Consider the following 24,854-nt stretch of genomic DNA (forward strand, 5'->3'; position numbering starts at 1 on the left):
GGCTGCCCCTCTCGCCGCGTTTCCACACTGCGTGTTCCCGTCCCTCAGGGGGCCGAGCGCCCCGCTCCCCTCGCGCCCTGCGCCGCCGCCAGCGGCAGCCGCTGCGGAAAGGCTCCCAGCCGGCGGGCCGCACGGATCCCGCGAATCGGAACGGCGGGGCGCCTTGGATTCGCCTCGATGCGGTTCCATAAGGAGCCGCGAGCTGCGAACCGCGATAAAAACCGGGCGAGAGCGCCGGGCGGGGCTGAGGGGGCGGGGCGCGGCCCGAGCGCTTCCGCGGCACGTGACGGCGCGGGCCGCGGCCATGGCGGCGCCGGCGCCGCTCTGGGTGCGGGACCCGCTGGGGCCGCGGGCGCGGCCGCTGCCGCCGCCCCCCGGGGGCCGCTCCGTGCTCTGCCTCCGCCGCCACCGCGCCCGGGAGCTGGTGAGTGCCGGGGCAGCGGGCGGCCGGGGGCGGCCCTGGGGCCCTCTGGCCTCGGGAGGCGCTGCGCGGCCGCCCGCGGCCTCTGCCCGCCGGGATCGCTGCGGCACCCGCGGCAGGGCGGGCGCGATGCCCACCTTGCGCACCTTGCTTTCGTTCCCGTCGCTTTGCTGAGCAGGACGGTTTGCTGTCAGAGAGCCCTGTAGCCTCTTATATACGTTATATATATACATATATATATATACACATATATATATATACATATATATATATACACACACATATATACGTATATATATATGTATCTATGTGTGTGTGTGTTTATATTTATATATATATGTATATCTATGTATGTATATATCTATGTATGTATATATCTATGTGTGTATGTGTGTTTATATACATACATACATATATATACATATATATACATATATATACATATATGTATATGTATGCATATATATATATATATATATATATATATATATATATATATATATATGCACACACATTGTGGTAGGTTGACCCTGGCAGGACTCCAGGGGCATCCCAAAGTCGCTCTCTCCCTCCTCAGCTAGACAGGGGAGAGAAAATGTAACGGAATGGGTCAAAGGTCGAGATAAGGAACGGGGAGATCTCTCAGCAGTCACCATCACGGGCAAAACAGACTTGGCTTGGGGAAATGAACTTAATTTATTACCAGTCAAAATCAGGGTAGGATTATCAGAGGTAAAAGAAATCCTAAAAACACCTTCCCTCCTCCCCTCCCTCTTTCCCGGGCTCTATTTCCTTCCCACTAGTGGCACTGGAGGACAGGGAATGAAGGTTATGGTCAGATCATCACAGGTTGTTTCTGAATTTTTCCCATAGTACAGTTTTTCCCTGTTCATGTTTGCAAGCTGATGTACACTGTATTCAGTCCTTTGGTAACCAGGAATTAAAACAAGCACCATCAGACAGAAAAGCATCATGCTTTTCAGATTGTCTGATTTTTTTTTTTTTTTTTTTTTTTTTTTTGCTCCTCTCTGGAAGGAAGAAAGCACATCTGATTAATTATTTTATTTGTCAGAATGTTTCATTTTCTCTGGCTCAATGATCTGACTCAATTTTGCTGCGTTTTTAGAATATTCCAGAAGAAAGCTTGTATGTGAAGTGTAATGGGCAACTGGCCAGCGACGAAGATGAGTTGCAGAGTGGAGTTGTTTATAGCCTGGAGCCAAGACTTTGTGGTGGAAAAGGAGGTTTGTTGTTTATTCTGCTTAGTGATTGGATTCTTAGGTTAAAAAGCTGCTGCTGTGCCATAGTCTGTACTGAGAGCAGGAGTCCTCAGATACTGGCAGATCTCTTGTTGTGTGTATGACTGACACAGAGTGTCTGAGCTAAAACCAAAGTGTGCAAAGCTGAGGATTGACCAGGGAGGCTGAAGTCCACTTGTTCCTCACATCACTTTTCAGCATATCTCTGTTAGTAGAAGTCTGTAGCATGAACCAAAGGGCCTTCAGAGTTGAAATTGTGTTGAAAAGGACCTGTCATCTTAGGCTGCCAAGTGTCATTTGGTGGTCACTTAGGACAAATATTTCAGGTAGAAATAGTCTGTGATTTGAATGTGCTATGTGACCTAATTGACTTTATAATCTCTCTTATTTTTAAAAAACCCATATAAATGCCAAGATCTCAGTAGCCAAAAAATTAAAGAATTCAACCTAAGCTGGATTCCTTATACTGACGAGATGTTTCTGTTTAGCTAATTCCTGATTACTTTTTTCCTCTGGAAGGGTTTGGGTCGATGCTGCGAGCCCTTGGTGCTCAGATTGAGAAGACAACAAACAGAGAGGCTTGTCGAGATCTCAGTGGAAGGAGGCTGCGGGATGTCAATCACGAGAAAGCGTAAGGCATCTTCTCAGAAGCTGAAATTGTAAAATAACTTGATCCTGTAGCTCACTGTTAACAAAAGAGACCAAATGACAGCCTGTTGTAGCAATGAAATGGTGTTTTGAGTACTAAAAAGAGCAAAAATGAAATCTTGAGTGCAGGTGGACTGGAAGCCAAGAGGGCTTTCATGACTGTAATTCTATTATTGCAAACATAGATGTGATTTTACTGCAGCCTGAGTCTGAGAGACTGTTTTGCACCTCTTGGATTCCTTGTGTGGAATTCTCACAGTTGTCTCTGAAGCTGCAAGACCGCAGTCTTGGGGGTGTGTGAACTTAACTGCTGTTTCTGGCTTTCGAAGTAAACCCTACTCTCCTCTCTGCAGCAGAGTCTCTGTTTCCTCAGTAATTCTGCTGGGTGCTGTTGTCATTTCCCATTGCCTCCCAGCCTAGCAGGCGGTGGGAGCGTGCTGCAGGCGAAGGCTGAGAGCGCTGATGTGTGCCTGTGTCCGTGCAGGATGGCCGAGTGGGTGAAGAAGCAGGCGGAGCGGGAGGCGGAGAAGGAGCAGCGGCGGCTGGAGAGGCTGCGGCGGAAGCTGGCGGAGCCGCGGCACACCTTCACCGACCCCGAGTACGAGCGGCAGTACCGCGAGATGGCCGAGCGCCAGGAGGAGTCCCTGCGCATCGGTACGGCAGCCTGGCCGCCTCTCCTCAGAGCCCACGGCGCGCCGAGGGCCTCTCTAGCCTCGCTCCAGCAGGAAAATTAAAAAAAACAATTGGTTTCTTTCGGCTGAATGAAATCTTACATTTCAGCGTAAATTTCTTAAATTTAAATTTAAATCCCATTGAACATTGAACAAGCGATGCTTCACCTTACTTTGCTAGGTCACCTTGTAATAAGAGCCAGATTCTGTGAAGGTGCTTTTGCTAGTTGAGCTGTAAGAATTACACAGGAAAACTATAAAGGGGTTGTACATAAAAACTAGACATTGGATCCAACTGCAGAATACTTTGTTTCATTTCCTGGTTTCTTTGTTTATCCCTGTATTGTTCTCTTGCTGTCAGCTAGATAGTGAGACTTGAGTCTGAATGGGATGAAGAACCTGATAGTTCAGTTCAGGAATCCAATTTTAATTGACTCTGCCTTAGTAAATCCATGTAGGAAAGGATTTGCTGCTACTCAGTTTATGTTAAGCTTTGAGTCTATATCACCAACAGTGATTCTTTCAATTAGTCTTTTAAATTGCAAATGAAGTGAAAAGATAAGTAGAATTTACAACAGACATTAATTGTGTCCTGATGAAGTTCGCTTTGAAATTTATTTTGAAGGCTTGCAGGTTATTGCCAGCAAAGCGGTGTCATCAGAAAGTGGCAAGAGTCGGAAGCGTCCAGGTGAACCTGGAAAGAGCGAAACAAAATCTGAAAAAAGAAAATGTCCTTGGTAAGAGTTATACCTTGTTTTTATATTTCAGTCTTAAGACTTAAAAAGGATGAAAAGTTAGATACATACAACTAAGCAGAGTCTAGTCTGAGATGTAGCCTGAAATAGAAATAAGACTGACCTGAGTAAATCAAAGAACTGAAAGTAAACATTTCTGCATTCCTATAATTCTGTTCCAGATGGAGGGGGCAAACTTCATTTGCAAAAATAGAAACTTTCCCCCCCCACCCCTTCTAAATTATTATATTTTACTACTTCCTATTGTCCTTTTTTTCATAAATTAATTATATTTACAATGAACTTAAAAAGACTATTTCCTCCCCCCCCCCCCCACTCCTGGCATCTTTCAGCTAATGGAAGAGAAGTCAAAGATTCCAGTAATTTCTGTATTGGGAATGCTGTAATACCTGTTTTGGTCTCCTTTTCAATGTTGACAAATCTTCCATTAACTAAACTAACCTAAATAGCTGTTGGAGTAGCTCCTTATATCTCTCTGAAATGGGTTTTGTAAAGAGAAATATGACAATTATAAAAAATTATTTTAAAGAGAAAAGGTTTAAGATAGATGCATGTTAATCTGTAACATATTTCCTGTGCCAGGCCGGGATTGGATGAGGCCACAGGCTTGGGCTGTGAGGATGACAATAAGGATGACTCCCCTTGTACATCTGACAGAAGTTGTCCATCAGGCAGCAGTGCTAATGGAAGTGTTGGAAATTCTGATGAGTGTTCAAGCAGCTCTGTGGCTTCTGCAGAGGACAGTCCATCTACCAGTGCAAGTGAGAAACCACTGGAGCAGCCAGAAGGTCCTGGAAGAGATCTGCAAGGAGAGGTGTGCACAGGTGGGCAGGCCGAGGAAAAGAGCAAAATGACAGAGGCCCCAAAGGAAGACATCCAAGGAAAGAATGGAGTGACTCAAGCTCAGAAAGAAGAGCAAGAAAATGTTCCTGCTAAAGCACAGGAAACAAACCAGTCACAGAGCACAGTAAGTATGGAGCAGTTTAAAATGTGATGCGTCTTCAGCTGCTTTTAGAGCTGAAGAAGCAAACAAGCTCCAGCAATGTAGCTTTTCCCACAGGATTGATGAAACCCCAACTGATACTTAGCAGCAAAAGGTGCCAATACTTCTGCTTTATAGGTCCTTGCATATACTGTTAAAGGTTTTTGGGAGTAATGAATCTGGGCTTACTCTAGTAATAAACCAAAGTGTAGCTCTTTTTCTCAGGGAGTTACTGGGATCTTCTGCTTTTTTTCACCTTGGGTGGAAAGTCTGCCACTGGCAACAACGGAACTCTGACGTGTGAAAGTTCATTACAGTTCAGTGGGGAAAAGACCAAGGATGTAATTGATCAATTAGAACTTTGTCATCTACTGTACTATTAGAGCTGGCAAGTTTTAAACAGGATGTTTACCATTCTTCACTGTTTACCTTCTGCTCAGTATTTGCAAGACTTTTCTATTTCTAGAACAGGAAACTCCACCAATGCTGTGGCAGATTGTTATTGCAGGTGGAAATATTTTTATAGTAGTCCTTGATGAATACTTCTTTTTTAGAAGTAGGGTGAGAATAATGAGGCAAGCAGTTGGATTTTTGTACACTTAGCAGGACAAAGGTTCTGGTTCTGCTGGCAAGAATTGTTTTTGCCAAGTGCCTATGGGGAGTTCTCTCATTCCCACTGCTGTTATTCCTTGCTCTGAAGTCTCTTAGGTACAGACTATAAGACCAGTATGTGCATTTAAATATTGAACAAAATGGGCTTAGATTTGGTGTCCATTATAGTGTGTTAGTAAATTCCAGCGTTTGAATTAACCCCTCTATTCCATGGGTTTTTGTAGACAAGGCCCTGGATTGGACTAGACTATCTGTAGGGGTCCTTTCTACCTTCAGTCAATTTGCCAATGTATCAATTTCCTTTGAAGATGAAATTTTAATCCATATTTTCTTTTAGTGGCAGGATGAGATGTGAACTTCACAACTTGTTTTTTGGGGTTAATCTTAGTAAAAAGAGATGCTTTAAAATCAATTTATTTAACTACAGCATAACTGCATTAGAAATAACTTTTATCCTCCTTTCTGCTCCTGCTGGAGGTATGCTGGTTATATTCTGCATCAAGCTAAAATGGGGCTGTCAGCTTTGCTATGCCTCTGGAAGCCAAGGTTAAGCTACTGAATTGCTGGGCAAGATGGTAAACTGATGTTTTTCATTCAGTTTTTTTGGGAGTATTGAACTTCCCTGGGATAATCATAGAATCTTCTGAGGTCTAAGGGATCCACAAGAGTCCAAGTCCAGCTCCTCGCCCTGCACCGGAATCACACTGTGCCTGAGAGCATTGTCCAAGTGCTTCTTGAACGTCTGTTTTTCTTGAATGTTTTTCTCAAATGTTTTTCTCTTTTCAGGAGGTAGAACCAATAGACCTGCTGGCATTCAACTCTGCTGCTGAACTGGAAGCCCTGGGTTTAGAGAAGCTGAAGATGGGATTGATGTCTTTGGGACTGAAATGTGGAGGCACTTTGAAGGAAAGAGCAGCAAGGCTTTTTTCAGTGAGAGGTCTGTCTAGAGACCAGATTAAGCCATCCCTATTTGCAAAGCCCCCTAAGGGGAAAACCTCTGGTTAGATTTGGGAATATTTACCTTTTTTGCATGTGTATTTGATGTCATTAAATAAAAGCTCTTGGTATCCTTTCAACTGAGTATCCCCAGCTTCTGAACTCACATCGACTAGCTTTGTTAGCATCCCAAGGAGTTATGGAAAAGATGGACAGGTGGGAAGGATATCATTATAGACAGAGTGCTTGGGGATCTGTTCCACAGTGTATTGGAGGGAGAAGATTAGCACTGGGGCTCTGCAAATTACATCTCATGGAGGTTGTGACAGGACAAATGGACTCTGTATGGAAGGAAATGGGTGTGTTTACTGAATGTTTCATTAGGAAACTGGGATGCAGGGTGCCTGGGAGGTCACCTTAGCTTGTTGAAGATTTGCTGGTGTAAATGTGTTGGGTGGGGATGTTAGATCTGGCAGTCCCTGTCTGAGTGGCAAACCCTTGATGTTACCAGCTCTCTAAAAGGCAGTGACAGTGTGTGGGACAAGAGAGCCTTCAGCTCTTTGAGCACACTCAAGCTCCTCTCCAGTATGGGGAGTATGGGACAAAAGTGAACTGACCATGTTAGTGGTGTGTTCTGGCAACAACTCCTACCCAAGTTAATTCCCCTCACTGCAGTTGCTCTCATTTCAGTTGTACTGGTGCAGCCACTTGCAAGCCTACCCTGTGTAGGGTAGACTACTTTACTTGCCTTTAGTATTGTGGGTTCCTTGTTAAACCAAATCAGTTCCCTGAAGTGGCTCTAACAAATCTATGCCAGCACAACAGAAGCAGGATTACATTAAAATACTGGTTGGTGAAGAAGGACTGGGATATTTTAAACCACCAGTAGCACCAAACACTATTGACCAGCTGCATCTTCAGTAGTGCCAGAATTAAAAGAAATGCCCTACATCCATCTTAGAGGGCAACACCTGTACCTTGAACCAGCGCCACATTTGGCAAGTTTATTTGGGAGTTGTTTATCTCCTGCTTAGTTAAAAAAGAACAAGCACTTGCTCTAGGATCTTCCCACATTGAGGATTAGCCTAGAGCATTATTGTGTCTGGAGAGCCAGAGGGGTGCTCACTGGCAATTCAGGACTTTCACATGCTTGAAGGGTATCCTTTTGAAAACAGCTGGGTAACAATAGGACTCGGACTGATCCTTCAATGCGAGAGGAGCAAGTAGGTGAAGTGCTTGAAGCTTTTTAAGAATTTGGACAAAAATCAGAACCAGAAAAGTCAACAACTGGGAAAAAAATACATATAAACTAAATGGGCTATTTCTGTAGGAGAGAATGGCATCAAAACAGAGGTGATCTTTCTAGTCCAGGGCCAGAGGATAATGCAGTTTGCAGCCTGTGTCTGTCTTTTTGTGACTATTTATGTAGCTTTAGATTTGAAAGATGCTTCTGTTTGTAAATGCACCAAAACTGTAAGTATCTTCCCAGAGAAAAGGTTCGTTCTACAGAATCACTTCCCCAAAAAGCAAGTGGTGTGACTTACAGAAGTCACACTTCTGAAGTGTCATTTTAAATGCATTTATTTCAAACACCTAAGTACTGCCTCGTGTTTCACTGGCATTTTGGAGTTACTGACTGAAAAAAGTAATGGGTGAAAACACTGGCACAAGACTGAAGGAGGGCTTTTCCTCTCTTCATACGGACCCATTTCTTCCCTGGAAAGAAAGATGAGCACATCTAACACACAAAACAGCAGGGAACAGGACAGGTCATAGAGGGAAGGAACTGCTGGAGGTTTAGAAATATCACCACCAGCAGACACAACAGCAGCTGCCAATCTTCAACCAAAAGGCTCCGTTCCATTGTCCTCACCTGCACGGTGCTAATGAACAAGTTCCTCAAAGGCACTCACTGATGTGAACACGCCTTTTGCTGGAGCGTGCTGGAATTGCTTCCATTGGTTTGGCGGGTGCTGCAGCTTCTGCTCTGGCTGCTGTAGGTGGCACTGGACTGACGCGGAGGATGGCTCCGCTTCCAGCAGCGCTGGCAAAGCCTCGTCCCTCCGCGCAGGGCACCTGACCCGAGTCCCGCGGGTGCTGCTGCGGAGCAGGGACATCGGGTCACCTTTACACCATCCTGCCTGTTCCTGAAACAGTCACAATCAATCCCTCTGATCCCCCCGCAAGTCGTTCTTATCCCACATTTTGCTTTTTGGGGAATGTTGGCATTTGAAAGGTTGGTTTGTAGTCATGCCTGTTCCCAGGAAGGTGCTATTTTTAAATCCTAAAGCTTTCTCCAAGGTATCTATTTGGAAATGGTAATGCCTGCACCCCTGTTAGCACTGCCACCTCAGCTGGCTTGAGTTTGGTTATAGCGGAGCAATTAGGGTGGCTTTGCAGATTAACATGCCTAATGACACCTGAAAGGGAGGGAGGTGACAACTCTGACCTCACCCAGCAGTAGAGGAGGGGCTGGACAGGCACCACTGCTTTCCAGCTCTGTTGGAGGCTGGGCTAATCCAGGGTAGTTAGTCCGGGTTTAGAGCCAGCAGCTGTGCATACTTGGAAAATGTCCCGGTGGCCTGAATGCAGGCAGGAGCTGCCTGTCCTGCTTCTCCCCGCTGCCTTCACTGGGTGCCTCTAACCTGGCACAAGGAATCAGGAATTTGCACAAAACTTGCGGGGCAGAAAGGAGCAAGGAGCTCTTGAAAGACCTGTCTGGGCTGTATGGAAAGGAGTGTTTATAAGGAGCCATCCAGCTTGTGAAACGTGTGCTGGAAACATTACACACTTCAGTGGAAACACAAACTGGCTGCCCAGGGAGGTGATTCAATCACCATCCCTGGAGGTTCCTCTGGGCCATGGTGGGCTTTGGCAGTGCTGGGTTAGTGGCTGGACTCGATGATCCTGATGGGTTTTTTTTCCCAACCTAAACAATTCTCTGAGGTCTGGTGGTTATAGATGGCACCTTATGGCCAGTGTGATGCTGTACCCAGCACCCAGTAACTACCTGGCACCTCCCAAGGGTGACAGGGCTACTGATCACTGGGCTGGAAGTAGGCAGTCACCTGGGAAGTAACGATTATGAACTGATTGCATTCATTTTCAGCAAACAGAGAACAGACCTTCAAAGGGGATGCAGGCATCCCAGGCTTCCAGAGGCAGATTTTTCCTAACTAGAATCAGAAGGAAAAATGTAAACAGAAAACCCATAAATAAACTTTAGGATAAGCTTTAAAACAAAATTTATAAATAGTTTGGAAAAAGACCCCAAACAAACAAAAAAAACCCACGCTGATTTAACAATTATCAAAAATAAGATACTGAGGGCTGTGGATTGTTTACACAAATTTCCAGTGCCTAGCATCTCCAGATAACCTATTATCTCCTGCCATGGTTAAAAAGTACTTATTGGTCATTCTGCACCTGCTGGTTTTACCACAGGAAACCAAGGCACCCCAGCAGCTCTGGAGTGCCCGAGCATGTCCAGAGCACAGGCCAGAGGCAGCAGTCATGATGAGCTCTTTATTCTGTTTTATACTGAAATGTGCTGATGTTGTTCACACTGCTCTCCTACACCTGCTCCATGAGTGGACAGAGGAGCCCAAATCCTCTAAACCACCAAAATCCTGCAGGATCTCTGTCATACTCCCTGCCACTCCCATCACCTCTGCACTCCTGTTTGCCCTCGGTTCCCCTTTCCCAGACTCCAGCTGTTGCCAGCCAAAGCCAGAGGGGCTCCCTGATTATCACCTTTGCTGGGATGTGGATTGGGCATCCGACTTTCTGACTTTCCGATTACACAAGCAATTAGAAGGCTGCCCTGAAAGGCAAAGTGTCAGACACCCTTAGTAGGAGTCTGTGAAGTGCAAAAGAGAAAAAACAAGAGAGGGAGAGGAAATAAGGCCTCACCAGTTAGGAAAAGCTGTAACTTTTCACAGATTTTGAAAGAAAATGGGAAAGCAGTCTTAGTTTAAATGAAATCATGGAAAGATCACACATGGAAAGGTAATGTAGTCCAGTTAGCAGCAGCATTTAATGTGGTTTGAAACTTTTGTTCTCTCTCCTAGAATGGAGATAATGGGTGGAGATAATGGGTAGAGATAATGGAGAGAGAAAGTGCTGCTGGCATGGCCCAGCCTCTCTTAAGGAAAGCTTTCCTGAGACTGATAGGACCACCTCCAGGCCCCATGTCCAACTTCATTAACCACTGCAGGCCCTTAAAGGTCACCCTGTGAGCACTGCCATGAGGGCCAGCCAGAGCTGGCACTCACGATAAGCTCATGCTTCTGATAAGATTTAGCTGCCACGCGAACATTCCCACAAGAACCTAACCTGGAGTGTGGGACTAACAGGGCTCTTGAAGTCCTCCATGTGAAGAGCAGACACCTCCTGCTCTTTGAGCAGCACCTGAGTGCTCTGTGCTTCCAGTAGTGCAGGAGGATGCCTGACAGTTTAATGCTGGCTTTGCCTTAAACAACCTTTTCATTTTTAAAAATAATTGCTGACTATATGGGGTTCATTACACCCCTGCACTGCTCTTCCTTTTTATTGAATTACAGCACAACATCAATGACAATGCTAAAGCACGCTGCTGCCAGGTATGTGAGATGTTCTGCCTTTCCTCAGAGACTGTGGTGCTGCTCAGATGGAAAGGAGAACATGACAGCTTGGCAGCCTTTGTGTGCATTACAAGTTGTACCCATGCAAGTAGCACACAGAAGGTGTCACAGCAAATGCAGCCTGTATTGAAGATGACGGGCTGGGAGACAATTACCTGCAGCACGGGCTGATGTCTGAAAAAGCTCCAGGTGTTGCAGTATTTAATCCACAGCCTTCTGCCCAGGAGTTTGCAGTCTAAAAGTCTCTGGAGCCTTCTCTACAGCCCAGCCTCCAAGTCTACAACATTTTTATTACAAAGCCAGGTGGAGTTCAGAGGAGTAGTGTCCTGTCTCCACAAAAGTGGGGAGGTTCAATCCAAATGTAAGTTCACAACCAGCCCCTGCAGAGATGCTGTAACATCTGTGCAGCTGCCCTAGCAATAATTCCAAGTGTCCATGCAGGCAGCAGGGCAGGCACGGCTCTATCACTCACAGATTTGCACCCTGCAGTACCTGCAGTTCTCCCCACAGTAACACCAGGTCTCCTCGGCCACAGCCTCCCCCTCCCTGCCCTCCAGGTGTCACACACATACTCACAGACCCACCGCTCCCTTCTGTGTACCTCCTGTCCGCAGGACACCCCAGCAAAGGCAGCCAGACACAAAGCAAGGGGCGCAAGGGGCCCCGGACGCAGCACAGGACCCTGGTGGAGGGAGGAGCCTCTCCCACCCCGCGGCTCCTGTGATGCTCTGCTCCCCATTTCCCTCAACAGCCTGCCCCAAATTGCACTGCACAGGATTTCACCTGGGATGGAGGATGAATGATGCCTGAAGTCCAAGTGCTGGAGGTTGGAGGGAAGCCAGGGTTAATGCTATTCATTCTCAGGCAGCAACCAGCTCACTTTCTTCCCCAAGCTCGGTGTGTGGCTGGATCATCGGCTTTGTTCCTCGTGGTGACAGCTGAGCTCCTGGCCTTCAGGCTATGCCCTGCCCCGAGCTGGCTGGAGAGGACCTGGGGCTGAATGCCAATGCCATTAAGGTAGATACTACACAGTCACGAGAAGGGAATGCCAGAGATCAAGCCGGCTCATCCAGTCCTGACTCCAGCGACCCAGGGTGCTGCAGCCCAGCGCTGGTGAATGGTGAGTCTGTGTTTTTGCTTTTTTCCTCCCCTTAAAGCTCTTTTGCCACAGATGTTTACACAAGTCAGAGGTGCCAGCCTACCCATGAGGTGGTGGCAGAGATGCTTGGTAACCTCAGACCTGGGGTCCTGCAGAACAGTAGGAACAGTTACGTCTTCCTGGTGGATAACATGTAGCCATTGCAGAGTCAAACAGGTCTCTTTTCCCCTCATCCATGGCCACCCTGTCTAGGCAGACAAACACATTTCAGAGTCCTTGCACCAGCAGCAGGTTCAACCAGAGCCTCAGGGACCACATCTCACCATCCAACGGGGATGGTCAGCAGCAAATGCTTCATCCCCAGAGCCACTGCCACTGTCACAGTGGGTTATGAACTGAGGAGTCTGACATGAAGGTGGAAATCATTAGCATGGGTAACACCATGGCCAGCAGCTCAGCACAGTTCTCAGAGGGATTAAACCACATGATCATTGCGTTTCTCCAGGGTATGTGTTGGTCAGAGGTCAGGAAGAGTCAGGGTTAAAGTGCTTCACCTGGGCAGGAAGGGGATGGGAGGAAGCTCATCCCTTCCTACAGTTCTAGCTGACCCCTGCAGGTTCTGTCACCGCTTCGGCTCACGAGGAGAGTGTCACCTCCTGCTGGCAGGTAAGATTCTAGGTTTTCTCTTTAAGAAAGTGTTGGTTTAAACTCCACAGTAGCTCAGGATGAAGCGCTGGCAGTGTAGGCTCTGCTCTGCCTGCTGATTCAGCCCAGACCCTTGGGGGAGCAAATAAGCTCACACAGGTAGCTGAGAAAAGCTGCTGCTGCATGTGTGTTTATAGGAGCTGGGCACTGGATATTCACAGAAGCATGACAGACCTTTTCCCCTCCACTTTTAGATCTAAGAATAAATACAAGGAAACACATGACTACTTCAATACGTTTATTTTTTTCCTTGATTTTGAAAGCACACACGACTTGAAAAATATGCCTAAATTGAAATAACTGTATTACAGAATCAGAAAAACAAACTGTTATTCACACAAGGAAACCTAAGTCCTAATGTTCCTGTTGATTCCAGGACTCTAAATTCTGCCTAAAACTGTGTTAAGCCGATGGTTTAGGGGCCAAAAATATAAGCCTTTGCATTTCAGATAGTATTTTATGTACATGTAGATATGTATATGTACATACAATACATATGCACATAAATATGCTCCTTTGAGCTCTAGGAAATATTTTATGTATGTATATATACGTAAGTAATCAATATGTAGCTATCCAGTATGTAGACAGTACACACATTTATTCATACACTCTGTACATGTGTGCATGTGTGTCTGTACAGTTTATATCACAGTTTATATCATGTAAGTGCTTCTGCTCTCCAGCTCACCATAAACACGGCTTGGGCAGACAAGGACCAAACACAGCAGCCTAAGAATGAAAGGCTGAGCCCACAAATTTGTTCTTCACCTGGTCATAGGCAATCTTCTTTTGCCTGGAGCAGTTTGCAGTACTCCAGGTTGGGGGATGAAATAAATACAGTGAAATTCAGCTGGCATCAAGGAGGTCCCAAGAAGCACTAGGCTTCTAAGGTACCCCTCACAAATGTGAAAAGAACACTCCTCTGAGACCATCTACACGGACAGTGCCCCCAAGTGCGCTCTCTCTGCAGGGCAGCAGGGCCCGAGGGCTGCTGCCCTTGCCGGCAGGAACCCCCCAGGACCTTCATCCCTGGCCCCGGGGCTGGGGGCCGGGGTGGCTCTTGGCAGGGCTGCAGGGAATGGATGACACCCCAGGCCACCCACTCGTCACACCAGCGCCTCGCCGTCCGTGACGCAGCTGCACCTCTCCACGATCATGTTGGGGAACTCAGCCGCCTCAATCTCGGTGTGGTTGCCCCTCTTGACGAGGTAGATGATGGGCAGCGCGGAGCTGCCCGCCACGGCGCAGGAGCGCTGCCCGGAGCCGAGGCGGCGCAGGGCGCGGGGCGGCTGCAGGCAGCTCCCGGAGCAGCGGTACGCCTGGAACCCCGCCGGCTCCAGGATCCAGTGCTGCGCCCACGGCAGCTCGCGGAAGCTGATGTAGTGCTTCTGCCGGCAGCAGGTGGATTTCCCCATCACCGCCTCCTCCCTGCAGTCCCCAGGGCTCCTGGACACCAAGGGAGAAACAGGAATGGGTGCTATAACTGGAAACTGGGAAGTGGGAGGAATCATCCCTGCTGCTAATAGCACAGGTGGGCTCCGAGACATGACACCTGGGCCCTGCTCAGGGTTTGTTTGAGTATTCAGACAACAGGTATGGGAAGAGGAGAGGTGAGATTCAGCAGTAGCTTTCTAACTACTCCATTCACAGCTGGTAAATGCTGGTGAGGGTAAGAGCTGCCCACCCTGGGTTTGTCCCCCCAATAATTCAGGGACAAAATCACACCAGAGACAGTACAGATTTAGGTTTCATACATACCCATAGTCATCCAAGTCGAGGGTGTAAAGCACCAGCTCAGGCTTGCCTAGGGTTTTATCCCTGGGGTCCTGCGAGGTGAAGCGCACGGCTTTGGCCATTTCCGAGGCATAACTGCCCAGCCTTTCCCCTTCGATCCACACCTCCAGGAACATCGGCTCCCGCCTCTTGTTTTGCAGCCAGTAATGCACGGCCTGGGTCACATCAAAGCTCTTCCAGCCCGACTCACGAATAGGAACCAGCCTGCATGACAAGGGCTTGGCATTAGAAAAGCCCATCAGATAAATCCCAGGCTTGCAGCGCTGTTATTGCAGCAGAATAATTTGCTTCCTGTAGATTGTCATATGCCTTAATTACATGATCATTTTTGCTCTGGGCAAGCACCCACAGCTAATTGCCTCCTCACAAAGAAGCATGCAGATCTAACAGACACTGAAGGGCCAGATAAAACCTTCTCTACATGCTCATACAAAAAATTAGGTGGTGCAGGATCACGTGCAGCCTTAGTGTTGGTGATGACAACTTGGTAAACACCAGGCTCCCACCTGCTCCTGTCTGAGCTGCATTAGGGCCCTAAGTTTCTAGTCTAGTCTAGTTCAGCATTCAAGAGTTGCAAAACTTCCACAGAGCTCACCATTACAGAATCAGATGCTTTTTGCATAATTTACTTGTCTTAATCACCTAATGAAATGGCCAATGGAAAGAATACCAGCAGCCAGTAACCCACTTGAACTAGTTTCAGAGAATTGGACCAGGAGGGGCATTTTAGAGAGGAAGATATAGCAGTACATGGCAAAATTGCATATATTATTTCAACGAATCCTCATATATTGGCATCTCAGCATAATAAAAGCTCATTCTGGGTTTAGAGGCTATATAACGAGGTTGTACAGATGTAAACCCCATCAGACTGAGCTGAGGCACAACCACATGATGCGCAAATGCATCCCAGAGGACCCAAACTCTGGAACTCCAGCAGAAACCCCTTTCTTACCTGGAGTCTATCAGGGAGGTCCTGTTGGTACCATCATGTTGCTGCTGCACCCAGTACACGCTGACTCTGGCATTGGAGACAGGCCTGTGAGACTGCTTAGCAGGCAGGTTTGTTCTATCCAGAGGCTTTTTGAAGAGTTTCAGTTCAGCCATTGTGACTTCGCTGTTTTTAGGTATTCTGCCCTCCATGTCAAACATCAGCTTCTGGCGTGTGGTTGTGTCAGAGTAGAGGACTTCCCCTGTCATACCTGTTCGGTTGGGGACAAAAAGGATGGCCTGTCACTGCCACCCTGCTGAGAAAAGCTACCACATTTCATGCACAATTATCATCACAACACACTCCTTCCCTGCTCCCAATGGAGTCCTTGTGGCAGAGTGACTAAACACACCTTTTCTAATGCATACTTGAATCAATGTCTTGCAAATGCCCTGATTATTCTCCTATGTCTGAGCCTCTGTAGCCTTTAGGAAGAACTAAATCTCTGCCATAATATGACCCCAAATTGAGCAGACCTCAAAAGGTGTGCACCTCTGCGCCAGTGCTGGGCATGAAAGCAGGAAACTGCACCACTTGGAATGAAAAAGTATTTTCATTTGCTGCCCAGGGTGCTGTGTATGTCCTTTGAATGCACAATAAGCTCTAAGTGCCCTTGTACAGGCACTATTGTATCTGTATGGCTATTTGCCTCCTTGGTAAATTTCCAAAACAACAAGCCTAAACAAAAAAGAGATGAGCCAAAGTGAAACATCCTCCAAAGGGTGTGATTCCTATTAGAGGGCTTGCTGTAGATTTCATCCAAAACCTACCTGCACGTTTTTATTCCCCCCCCCCCCCCGCCCCCACCTGCCCAGAGTGTTCCCAGGGTACCAAGGCATCTATCAAGCTCCAGCAGCATCTTGTCCTTTGGAAGGGCTGCGGGACTCCCTCTCCAGGTGCAAAGGGTGCTTGTTAATCTTTAGGATGCTGTTGCAAGCACCTCCTATGCCCAGCTGAGCTCTGGAGCCAAACCCGACCCTCATTCCCCTATCCCCTCGGGGCTTTGCCTCTGTCCATCCTGCGGCCGGGCGGGAGAGTCCCGGCAGATGCCGCTGGCGGCAGCAGGATGCTCGGGATGCTCCGAGCAGCAGAAACGTTACCTGTGTGTCCCGGGATCCCCCTGAGGATGCCAGCCAGGCTCGGCAGAGCTCGGCGCTTCACCCTCTGGCGCTTCAGCATGGACATGTACTTGTTCTTGACGTGGTCTGGGATAACCAGGTCCACCAAGTCTCTCGTATGAAGTTTAGGGACCTCGGACAGCCCCAGCTGCTTCAGCACCACCTCCTTGAACCGTTCCGGGGTAAATGCTTGGGCCGTGAGGATGAAGCAGAGCACGTAGAGCATCCAGGCACACCTCAGGTCCATCCTCCTCCGGCAGAGAAACAGTTTCCTGCCCGACGGAGATGAAGGGGGGATCTCCCTGGGGCTGCTCTCGGCAGAGATGTGCTGGCAAGCTGCCCGAGCTGGATGGAGGTCCCCTGTGCTGGGGTTTTATAGCCAGCTTCGTCCCACTGGCACAACAAATTTCACAAGTGGGGACGAAGCAAAGGACTTAAAAGGATCACTCCCCTGTTGGTAGAGACATGCCAGTTTAACACCTTCATCCACTGCAAAGTTAATACAAGAAGATTTAGGGGGGTCCTAGATTCCACCACGGGGAAGAAATTTCCTTTTTTATTTTTTAATTCCCTGTAAATATTTGCCCAGAAGCCCCCTGAGCAATCAGTATCCCCTGTTCAGCCTTGCTAGGGGAGGAAGCACAACTGCAGAATACATTGCTTTATGTACTACACCATACGATTCCTAAAGACAGCATCAATCTTTACTGCAGAGAATTTGCCAATAACAATCAGGAGAAGCTTTAGCTTCAGCTGGAAGTGCATTTTTATGGCAAGCATTGAAAAATCATTTAAATCTTTTGAGGGGGGTGTTAGGTTCCACTTTGATCTCTGAATATTTGTATCAAGTGTATGAATCAGGGCAGTGAGTCACAGCAGTTGAATGATTTATGGGCTTTTACTCTGCTTCTGAATCACAGAAGGTGGAAGATGTACGGGTGTGACATTTTAGGAAAACGTCCCATCACTCTTTATGGATTCCTGTGGGTTTCATAATACTCATGCTTAGAAGAAGAGGGCTTTATGTAAAGGCAGATCACTTTCCAGTGAACATGAGAAACCACTGCACTATTTCCCAGAATGGATGAAGAATATCAGAATTTTGAATGCTGTTAACATTAGCCACGATAGAGCACTGGCTCTGGAGAGTGAAGCTGATCTGAAGGCTGGGGTGAGGAGGCTGGATGTTTACCTTGGAACATTTAAACTGGAAACTTACACCCTTTTCTTCCCTGGCCTTTGCTGGTATAAGATGTGGAAATCTATTTTTGGCACCAATCCTAGGAGAACTGAATTGAAGAAATAAAATGTGATTGATAAAAGCATGAAGGAGCATGGCACCTGGGGCAGAGTCTCCCTCTCCAGTAGCCACATACCTGAGCCTACATACAAATGTCTTCAGCATCAAAGGCCTTTGGATTTTATATACCTCTCTAAATTACTTAAAATTGGTCCAGTTTCACCCAATGCCCAGGCTGAATGGTGTGCCCTGAGGACAGTCTGGCTGGAGGATGAGATGTAATGAACTTGTACAAAATCACCCCGTTGTGGCTCATCCCTCATTAAACAAGTGTCAGCTGAGGGAGGCAGCCTGTTTTGTACTCAGGGGAAGGCAATAAAGCCGTCTGAAAGAGCCTCACTCAACACTTCTGTTACTGCTCTCTTTGTCTTTACAACCTTTTAAGAAACTTGTCTTCTTAAGCATGATAAAGCCTCTGCTAGATGTTAAAAGGGCACCTTATTTAGCTAAATTGAGTTTTAAGAGTAAAATGGAACAGACTACAAAGTAACAGCCTGTGCATGGCCCAAGGCAGTGCATTCTTTAATCCTGCACTTTGTGTAGCATCTTTCTCTGGAGATGAATTTTAGACATGCATTTGTATATTACTTCAAAATGCATCCATTCCCAAGACACAAACAGAAGTGAAAAATATCCACTTCATTTGTCGGCTTCAAGTTCAGCTCATGTCAAATACTCCTGCATTTGCAAATAAAAGGGAAGGTTTTTTCCTTGAAATCTTTGTGACCCCTCATCCCTTTAGGGAAGCTCCATATGCCCAGCTCTTCCCTCAGGACTGTCTCTCCAGCCGAATGGCACTACTGCTTTCCTGAGGCCGGGGCAAAAGAGCTGGTCACAAAATGGGCTGTGTCAGAGGTTTGGAAACCACCTGAGTAATGTTCAGATGGCTGACAAAGCTTTTCTGCACGTGGGCTCTCTAAATGTTGGACAGCTCAGCCAGCAGGGAATTTGTTAGGTTTATATGGTCACCTGGATAAAACTGCAGTCCATGGATTTGTAATGGTCTCTCTCTTATGTCAGAAGACATTATCCTTTAATTATTTATCTATCCAATTGCTCCAGAGAGTGGTCCTACTCTGCAGTGAGCGTTCTTCAAAAGACCACAACAACATGAAGTTAAAATGTCTGATTGCTCTAGCAGCACCCAGCTTTCCTGTATCCGGATCTGATTTCTCCTTTGGCTGATGCCAAATCCACCAGGACTCTCCACTGTTCAATGTGTATTGGAAGGTGATTTATGGGCTTCACACACAAAATAAAATTATTGACCAAACACACTTGAAGCTCAACTAAGAAGAAAACAGAGGATGTATATTGGAGGCTTTTCACAGGAGAGTGATTATCTGGTCCAATTGGAGGATTTGCCATTCCCCTTTGTCGTGCAAACAAGAAAAAGTCAGGAATTTTATAATAGCTCTTTCTGTGTAATGTGTATTAGAACCTGCATGGCGCTTTTGAAATGTCAAAAGAGGATTCAAAGAGGCTGCAAGGGGTGAAGTATGAGCAAATCCCAGTTTTAATAAAAGCCAGTACTTAGTGGAGAGAGAATCTCTATATTTAAGCTTTTAATTTTGTTGCAGGCACTTCTGTAGGACATTTGCTGTGCACATCCATGCAATGACTTTTGGTAAATAAATCCAGTGGGATCAAAGAGAAAGTGTGATAGGCTTGCCGTAATTATGTAGCTATTATCCTGGGAAACAAGAATGTTTGAAATGTATTTGCAGTATTGAGGGTCTAAATATTAAACTTTTGAAGACTTCAATTGCCATGGACATAACCCTTTTGTATTACAGCTGGGCCCATGTTAAGACAGCCCTTGCTTGAGTGATGTGAAAGGCAACTTCTGTGAGCCAGTACAGCTCCCCAGAGTTTGCTCCTCATGGCCTCAGCTTGCTCGGCAAGTACCTGGCATGGAAAAGTTTCCAGAAGGTAAGGCCTAATAATACAAGACATCTGCATGTCTCCCAGAGCTAGACTGAAAACAGCAGAGCCACTCAATGCAGTTGTGTTGATCTTACTGACGGTTGGGATTTGTTGCAAAAATTTGGCTTTGTTAATTTTTGTGCCAAAAGGCTTTGTGCTTAATCAGGTATCACCTGACTTACCTGCCTCTCATGCATTCTCTTCCTCCTTCCACTGGGTATAAAGTCATAAAAGGGACTTTAGATCTGTGTTGTGAGCTCTGGCTAACTTGTCTCTGGGAAATAGAACTTCATGTCCCATGTCTGAGATGAATTGTAGTTGCTCTGAGTGCACAGATCCTATTCCAAAGGTGCTGTAACCTCAGCCTCAGTCCTTAGTGCTTACTCTCCTGCCAGGAGCCAGTTGCAGTAGCAACTTCTGTGATCCAAACTATCACCTGCTTAAGCTATGCAGAAATTGTCCAGCTCATTTAATCTAGGCCAGGACATGAGGGTGTTTTTCCTCATCACCAGTACAGGCCAGACTGAACTGGCCATCTCCAATGGAAATATCTGAAACATCACATCCTATTGAGCTCTTCTCTTCTGATTGCACTGACATAAGCACATCTTCCATAGGCAACTTCTGCTTTTATTCATGAACTTGTTTTGGTCAGATGGCCAGGACAAAAGCCTGTCTGTCTGAGGAGGAATGGATAAAATGTCCAAAGTCCCCCTCATGTCCTCGGTCAGCTGATGTCAGCTGGCTCGCTCGCAGGGGTTTGTGTTGGCAGTGTTTGCAAAGTGCCAGTGTTCTGGCAGAAAGGAGATCTTCAAGATTTTTTTTTTTTTTTAACAGAAAAACAAACACAACTGTTTAAATACAGCATTTTCTATGCCTTCAGCAGTCTCCTCCCCACTGCCCCAGTCTGTTCCTTGTTTGCAGCTGGAGAAGCCGGACTCGTCACCGATCTGATGGCTGCAGCATAGGCTGCTGGAAAAAACACTGACTTTTAGCTAATGCAGTTGAATCAGATAAATAAACAATAGCCCTGAATTGCTTGCTTTACACCACAGTCCACTTCATTAAGGAATGTCTTAATTACTGAGAAATAGCTGAATTCTGTAGGAGCACCACTTAATTTCTAATCAGAGCCCATTTATTGGCCTAGTTAAAATGCTGCTTTTTCCTTGCAACTATATTTATAGTGTAGAAGTTTATCAGCCTTTTTTAAAAGTACATTTCTTTTGCCTTAATGTGCAGATTCAATGTCTCATAACCTTACTGATTCTGTGCCAAGTTTGTGTGGCAACTGACATTCCAAAAACTGAGTTTTTCCTGTGATGGTAATACAGTTGGAATACTCTTCATTCTGCATCTGTGGCACTAAGTAACCTGGCTTAATTATGGATTGTATTTCCTCCAGTTAATTTTAGCCCTAATAAATTTTGCTTCACTGAACAGACTGTCCTCTTTTGCTAAGAAAGAGAGAAAATGAATCACTTTTCCCCAACTCAGATAGAGAAAGAATAACACTATATTCTAGCAGCTGTAATTTATTTCTATTGCCAGGAGAAGCTGTAAAGGCAGAAAGATTATGAAGTATGTGTTAATTCAAGTTGAATAATTTGCATTACTAACTTTGCTGGAAAATATTTTTTTTCTGTAGGCCAAAAATAAAGATGAAATGCCAAGATGAGTGAGACCTAAAAAGCAACTTCTGCTAAAAATGATGGACTGTTGTGCAAAATAGTAATTTGTTAGTGGAGTGCAAAAAAAATCTCTAAGTGCCTGTTATTTGCACAGAAAATTACAAAACTCAATAAGAGATTGTAGAAGGCAAAATTAAGTGATAACACACACACAGATGACAAGACAGAATTGATAGTTTAGACTTTCCTAATCTGGTACATCAGATAGATGAGGAGCAATTGCCCAAAGGTTTCTGCTAGTCCTCATTGAGCTATTAAAAATTAGCTTGAGCAGTGCCTTAGCAAATCTACTGATTGTCAAAAAGATACCTGCAACAACAGGAAAATGAGCTAAACTACTCACATGGTTGTTTTCCATCTGTAGCATCTGGTGCTGAAGTGATTCTGGGGATATTGCATGTCAGTGGGTTTTACACCATGGAACTTAGATGTATTCAGTTTCAAAAATAATTACTTGCACATGGCTTTTGTCCTTGATGTTAACAGCACACTAGGGCTATGATCAAAAGGATGGTGAGGTAGAATTCTGAATGGGCCCAGCAACAGCACCAGGCCTGCCTATGAGCTGGGCTCATACAGGGAGAGCATGTCTGAGAGGCTTCCAGGAAGCTGGGAATTTCAAGAGGTACAAAACCATCTTGGAAATTATGATCTGGATCAGACTACAATCCCTCATCCCGATGCTTGATGTTCATTCTTTTTAAACAGAAAGAGGATGCAAGTATTGCACTAAACTTTTGCAGGAAGATTTTCTTTGTCTTCACAGTGCTGATGCTTGTTCAGAGAATGGTCTTAAGGCCCTGTAGATTATTTTAAATGCATTTTAAAAGATTTTAGATCTGTTCATAAAATTTCAAATCATTAACTCATTTTCAAAATCTATTGAGCTGGTTACTGTTGCTGGTGATTTATTATTTATCCTCTTCATTCCATTCCCCTTCTGTCTAGATTGAGTAGTTTGTTCTACCTTTGAGAATTGCACAGGAACAAGTATCAAAATAGCCCCCTAATTTTCTTTTGCTTTCAAATAATGCTGCAATGTTCACAAGGGAGGGTGTGTGAATAGACTGCTCCTACCCAAGCTGTTACTACAAGGCTGTCTTCACTTAAATATTTATATTGCCATGGTATTGATTTCTAACATTTTTAAATGTTATTACTATTTAATTTAAAAGAATTCAGAAAAGAAAGAACTGAAAAATGACCAGTTTTTGTGAATTTGACTCCAAAACAGAACAGAAAAGTGTATTTTACTTCATGGCACAGGAAATTATGTAATTTCCTGCCATGCACTCATATCTATGTAAAGAAGCAGTATAAGGTCTTGGATATAACATGGCCTCTAAAAGAGCAAAAATTAAAGCTCTGTGACCTGACCAGTTTTAATCCTTTTAGCATTCATACTGCAGCACCATGGGAGATGCATCATGGTCACTTGATTTTAAAAGGGAATTTAGCCACACTTGGTCGAGTCACTTGAAGCGTGAAATACAAACTTCAGTTGTTTGATTTTTCTTTTTTCCTTTTCTTACCTTGCCATTTGCTTATTCAAAACCATTAATCCAGGAATGGCCAACATTTCCACATAGCAACCAAATGCATTTCCGAACCTTAATTTTGGCTTTGACATGTGATTTTGCAGGAAATGCCATGCATTTGAAGCTGGCATCTGTCAGCTTTCCAGGCTGAATAACTAAAGATATGGTGACTAAAATTTATTTTATCTATGCACCATGGCTTTATTTAAGTTGCCAGTGCAGAACTCAGCATCTTTTGACAAATCATACACGTGGAGAAGATTTTTCAAAGGTACAAGAAGGAATTTAGAGTCTATTTTTCATTGAGCAAAACTTGGGTTCTTAGTCCCCTTTCTCTGCTTTGATTCTAAAATAGAGCAAGGAATATTTTACCCTGTGACAGCAAAACTAGAAATAATTACTGTAATATGAGCAAAGACGTAGATGACCTGAGAATTAATTTAAAATGCTTGATCATTTTGACCAGATCTGTTGGAAAACTTCTAAGGCAGACTACATGAAAACAATGTTCTCAAGGAAGTTCAGTTTCTGCAAATCCAGTGGGAGGAATCTTAAAATCATTATGTGAAGCAGACTTGGAAAATTGTCTCTTAAAACTCTTGCAAAGCTTCACTGCTCGATTTGTTTTCAGTCCCTTGTGGTAGGAAAGTTTACCTCTGGCCTTCACTGTGTTCCCAGGCTGGTAAACTGTTGAACACTTGCTGTCCTAAATGAGAAAACGCTGTGATTCATAAAAGGACATGAAAATATACTATTGCTTGGGTTGCATTGAAACTGATCTAGAAAGCACAGCAATAACAGAACTCAGTTGTCTTGTTTCCTAAGTGGATGGGAATTGGTTCCTTAACACAATTCATGTCCACTGAGAAATGCTCTCACTATCATAATTTGAATAATGAGTTCAAGTTCTTACATTGATGTATGAAACTCTTCTAATCTTCACAGGAATTATGGTGCAAAGGAATGACAGTCACCCTGGCTCACTGTTGCCCAGGGCAGTTGGCAATTTGGGGCCTTAAATCTCAGGTCTGCTCATGGCAGGGCTCTGCATGCAGCACTTGCTCTCTTAGCTGTACCTGTAGAGCCCCAGGAACTGACCCAGACAGGGTGTAAAAGAAAAGGTACACCACTTTGTGAAGGCAGCAATAGTTTGGCTAGGTGTTCCCATATTACACTGATCCTTTCTTCCATCCTGGAGTTTATCAGTTCCAGAAACTGTGCCACTTTACAGGACCTGCTCTTAACTTCTCCCGCATTAATTCTGACCACTCACTCTATCATTATCTGATATATAACCTGAATATATAAACATCTACTTCAGTGAATCTAAATATAAACATCTGCTTTACTAAAACTGCACATAATATCAGTAGGAAAGGAGAGCTGAAAACATCTGGGCTTTCTTCCCAGTTCTGTCCCTGAGTCAGGATTATGACCTTGAGCAAATTGCCTTGGCCAAAATTTTCAAGTCTGTATTTAGACACCAAAATAAATAAGCTGATTTTCAAAGGCACCACAGCTTCTACCAACAAAACTCTAATCAGCAATAGAGTCTAATGATTACTGTACTTAAAGTATCTCAGGGAAACATGTCCCTCTTGCCATCTGTTACAGGGAAGAAAGTTCTCCATTGATACATAGATCACCTGTGTGTCCAATGTGCTCAGCTTGCAGTGACTACATTACTTTCCATTCTTACACAGATTAGGCCACACTCCCACTCATGAGGCAATGTCAAACATGCCCAGTCCAGCTGGAAGAGATGTCAGGAAATACCTTTATA

The 24,854-nt window shown here is 45.2% G+C and overlaps 2 protein-coding genes across 2 annotated transcripts; one reads left to right on the forward strand and one right to left on the reverse strand.

Annotated features, from left to right (window-relative positions):
• The first annotated feature begins 298 nt into the window (after nucleotides 1-298).
• SDE2 (spliceosome associated SDE2) lies at nucleotides 299-6,424 on the forward strand. The gene is made up of 7 exons (XM_021543320.3): nucleotides 299-424; nucleotides 1,548-1,665; nucleotides 2,200-2,311; nucleotides 2,813-2,982; nucleotides 3,625-3,736; nucleotides 4,337-4,721; nucleotides 6,135-6,424. The coding sequence occupies exons 1-7, from the start codon at nucleotides 305-307 to the stop codon at nucleotides 6,351-6,353; spliced, it is 1,236 nt and encodes a 411-aa protein (XP_021398995.3). The 5' UTR covers nucleotides 299-304; the 3' UTR covers nucleotides 6,354-6,424.
• A 100-nt stretch (nucleotides 6,425-6,524) lies between these two features.
• Nucleotides 6,525-22,774, reverse strand: LOC110477510 (left-right determination factor 1). The gene is made up of 4 exons (XM_085575907.1): nucleotides 16,599-22,774; nucleotides 15,463-15,709; nucleotides 14,472-14,711; nucleotides 6,525-14,159 (listed from the first exon to the last, which is right to left on the reverse strand). Exons 1-4 carry the CDS (start codon nucleotides 16,861-16,863, stop codon nucleotides 13,820-13,822), a joined length of 1,092 nt encoding a protein of 363 aa, XP_085432033.1. The 5' UTR covers nucleotides 16,864-22,774; the 3' UTR covers nucleotides 6,525-13,819.
• Nucleotides 22,775-24,854: the final 2,080 nt, after the last annotated feature.

This window comes from Lonchura striata, chromosome 3 (genome assembly GCF_050655825.1).
Source record: "Lonchura striata isolate lonStrDom1 chromosome 3, ASM5065582v1, whole genome shotgun sequence".
Lineage (NCBI taxonomy): Eukaryota > Metazoa > Chordata > Aves > Passeriformes > Estrildidae > Lonchura > Lonchura striata.

What these genes read in the sequence shown, in the direction of transcription:
- SDE2 (XM_021543320.3), top strand. Translation starts at nt 305, where the DNA reads ATGGCGGCGCCGGCGCCGCTCTGGGTGCGGGACCCGCTGGGGCCGCGG. An exon ending in GCCACCGCGCCCGGGAGCTG is followed by an intron (nt 425 to 1,547) that starts GTGAGTGCCGGG and finishes CTGCGTTTTTAG; the next exon opens with AATATTCCAGAAGAAAGCTT. An exon ending in GGAGGAGTCCCTGCGCATCG is followed by an intron (nt 2,983 to 3,624) that starts GTACGGCAGCCT and finishes TTTATTTTGAAG; the next exon opens with GCTTGCAGGTTATTGCCAGC.
- LOC110477510 (XM_085575907.1), bottom strand. Translation starts at nt 16,863, where the DNA reads ATGGACCTGAGGTGTGCCTGGATGCTCTACGTGCTCTGCTTCATCCTC. An exon ending in GGGGATCCCGGGACACACAG is followed by an intron (nt 15,710 to 16,598) that starts GTAACGTTTCTG and finishes CCAACCGAACAG; the next exon opens with GTATGACAGGGGAAGTCCTC. An exon ending in CTCGACTTGGATGACTATGG is followed by an intron (nt 14,160 to 14,471) that starts GTATGTATGAAA and finishes CTTGGTGTCCAG; the next exon opens with GAGCCCTGGGGACTGCAGGG.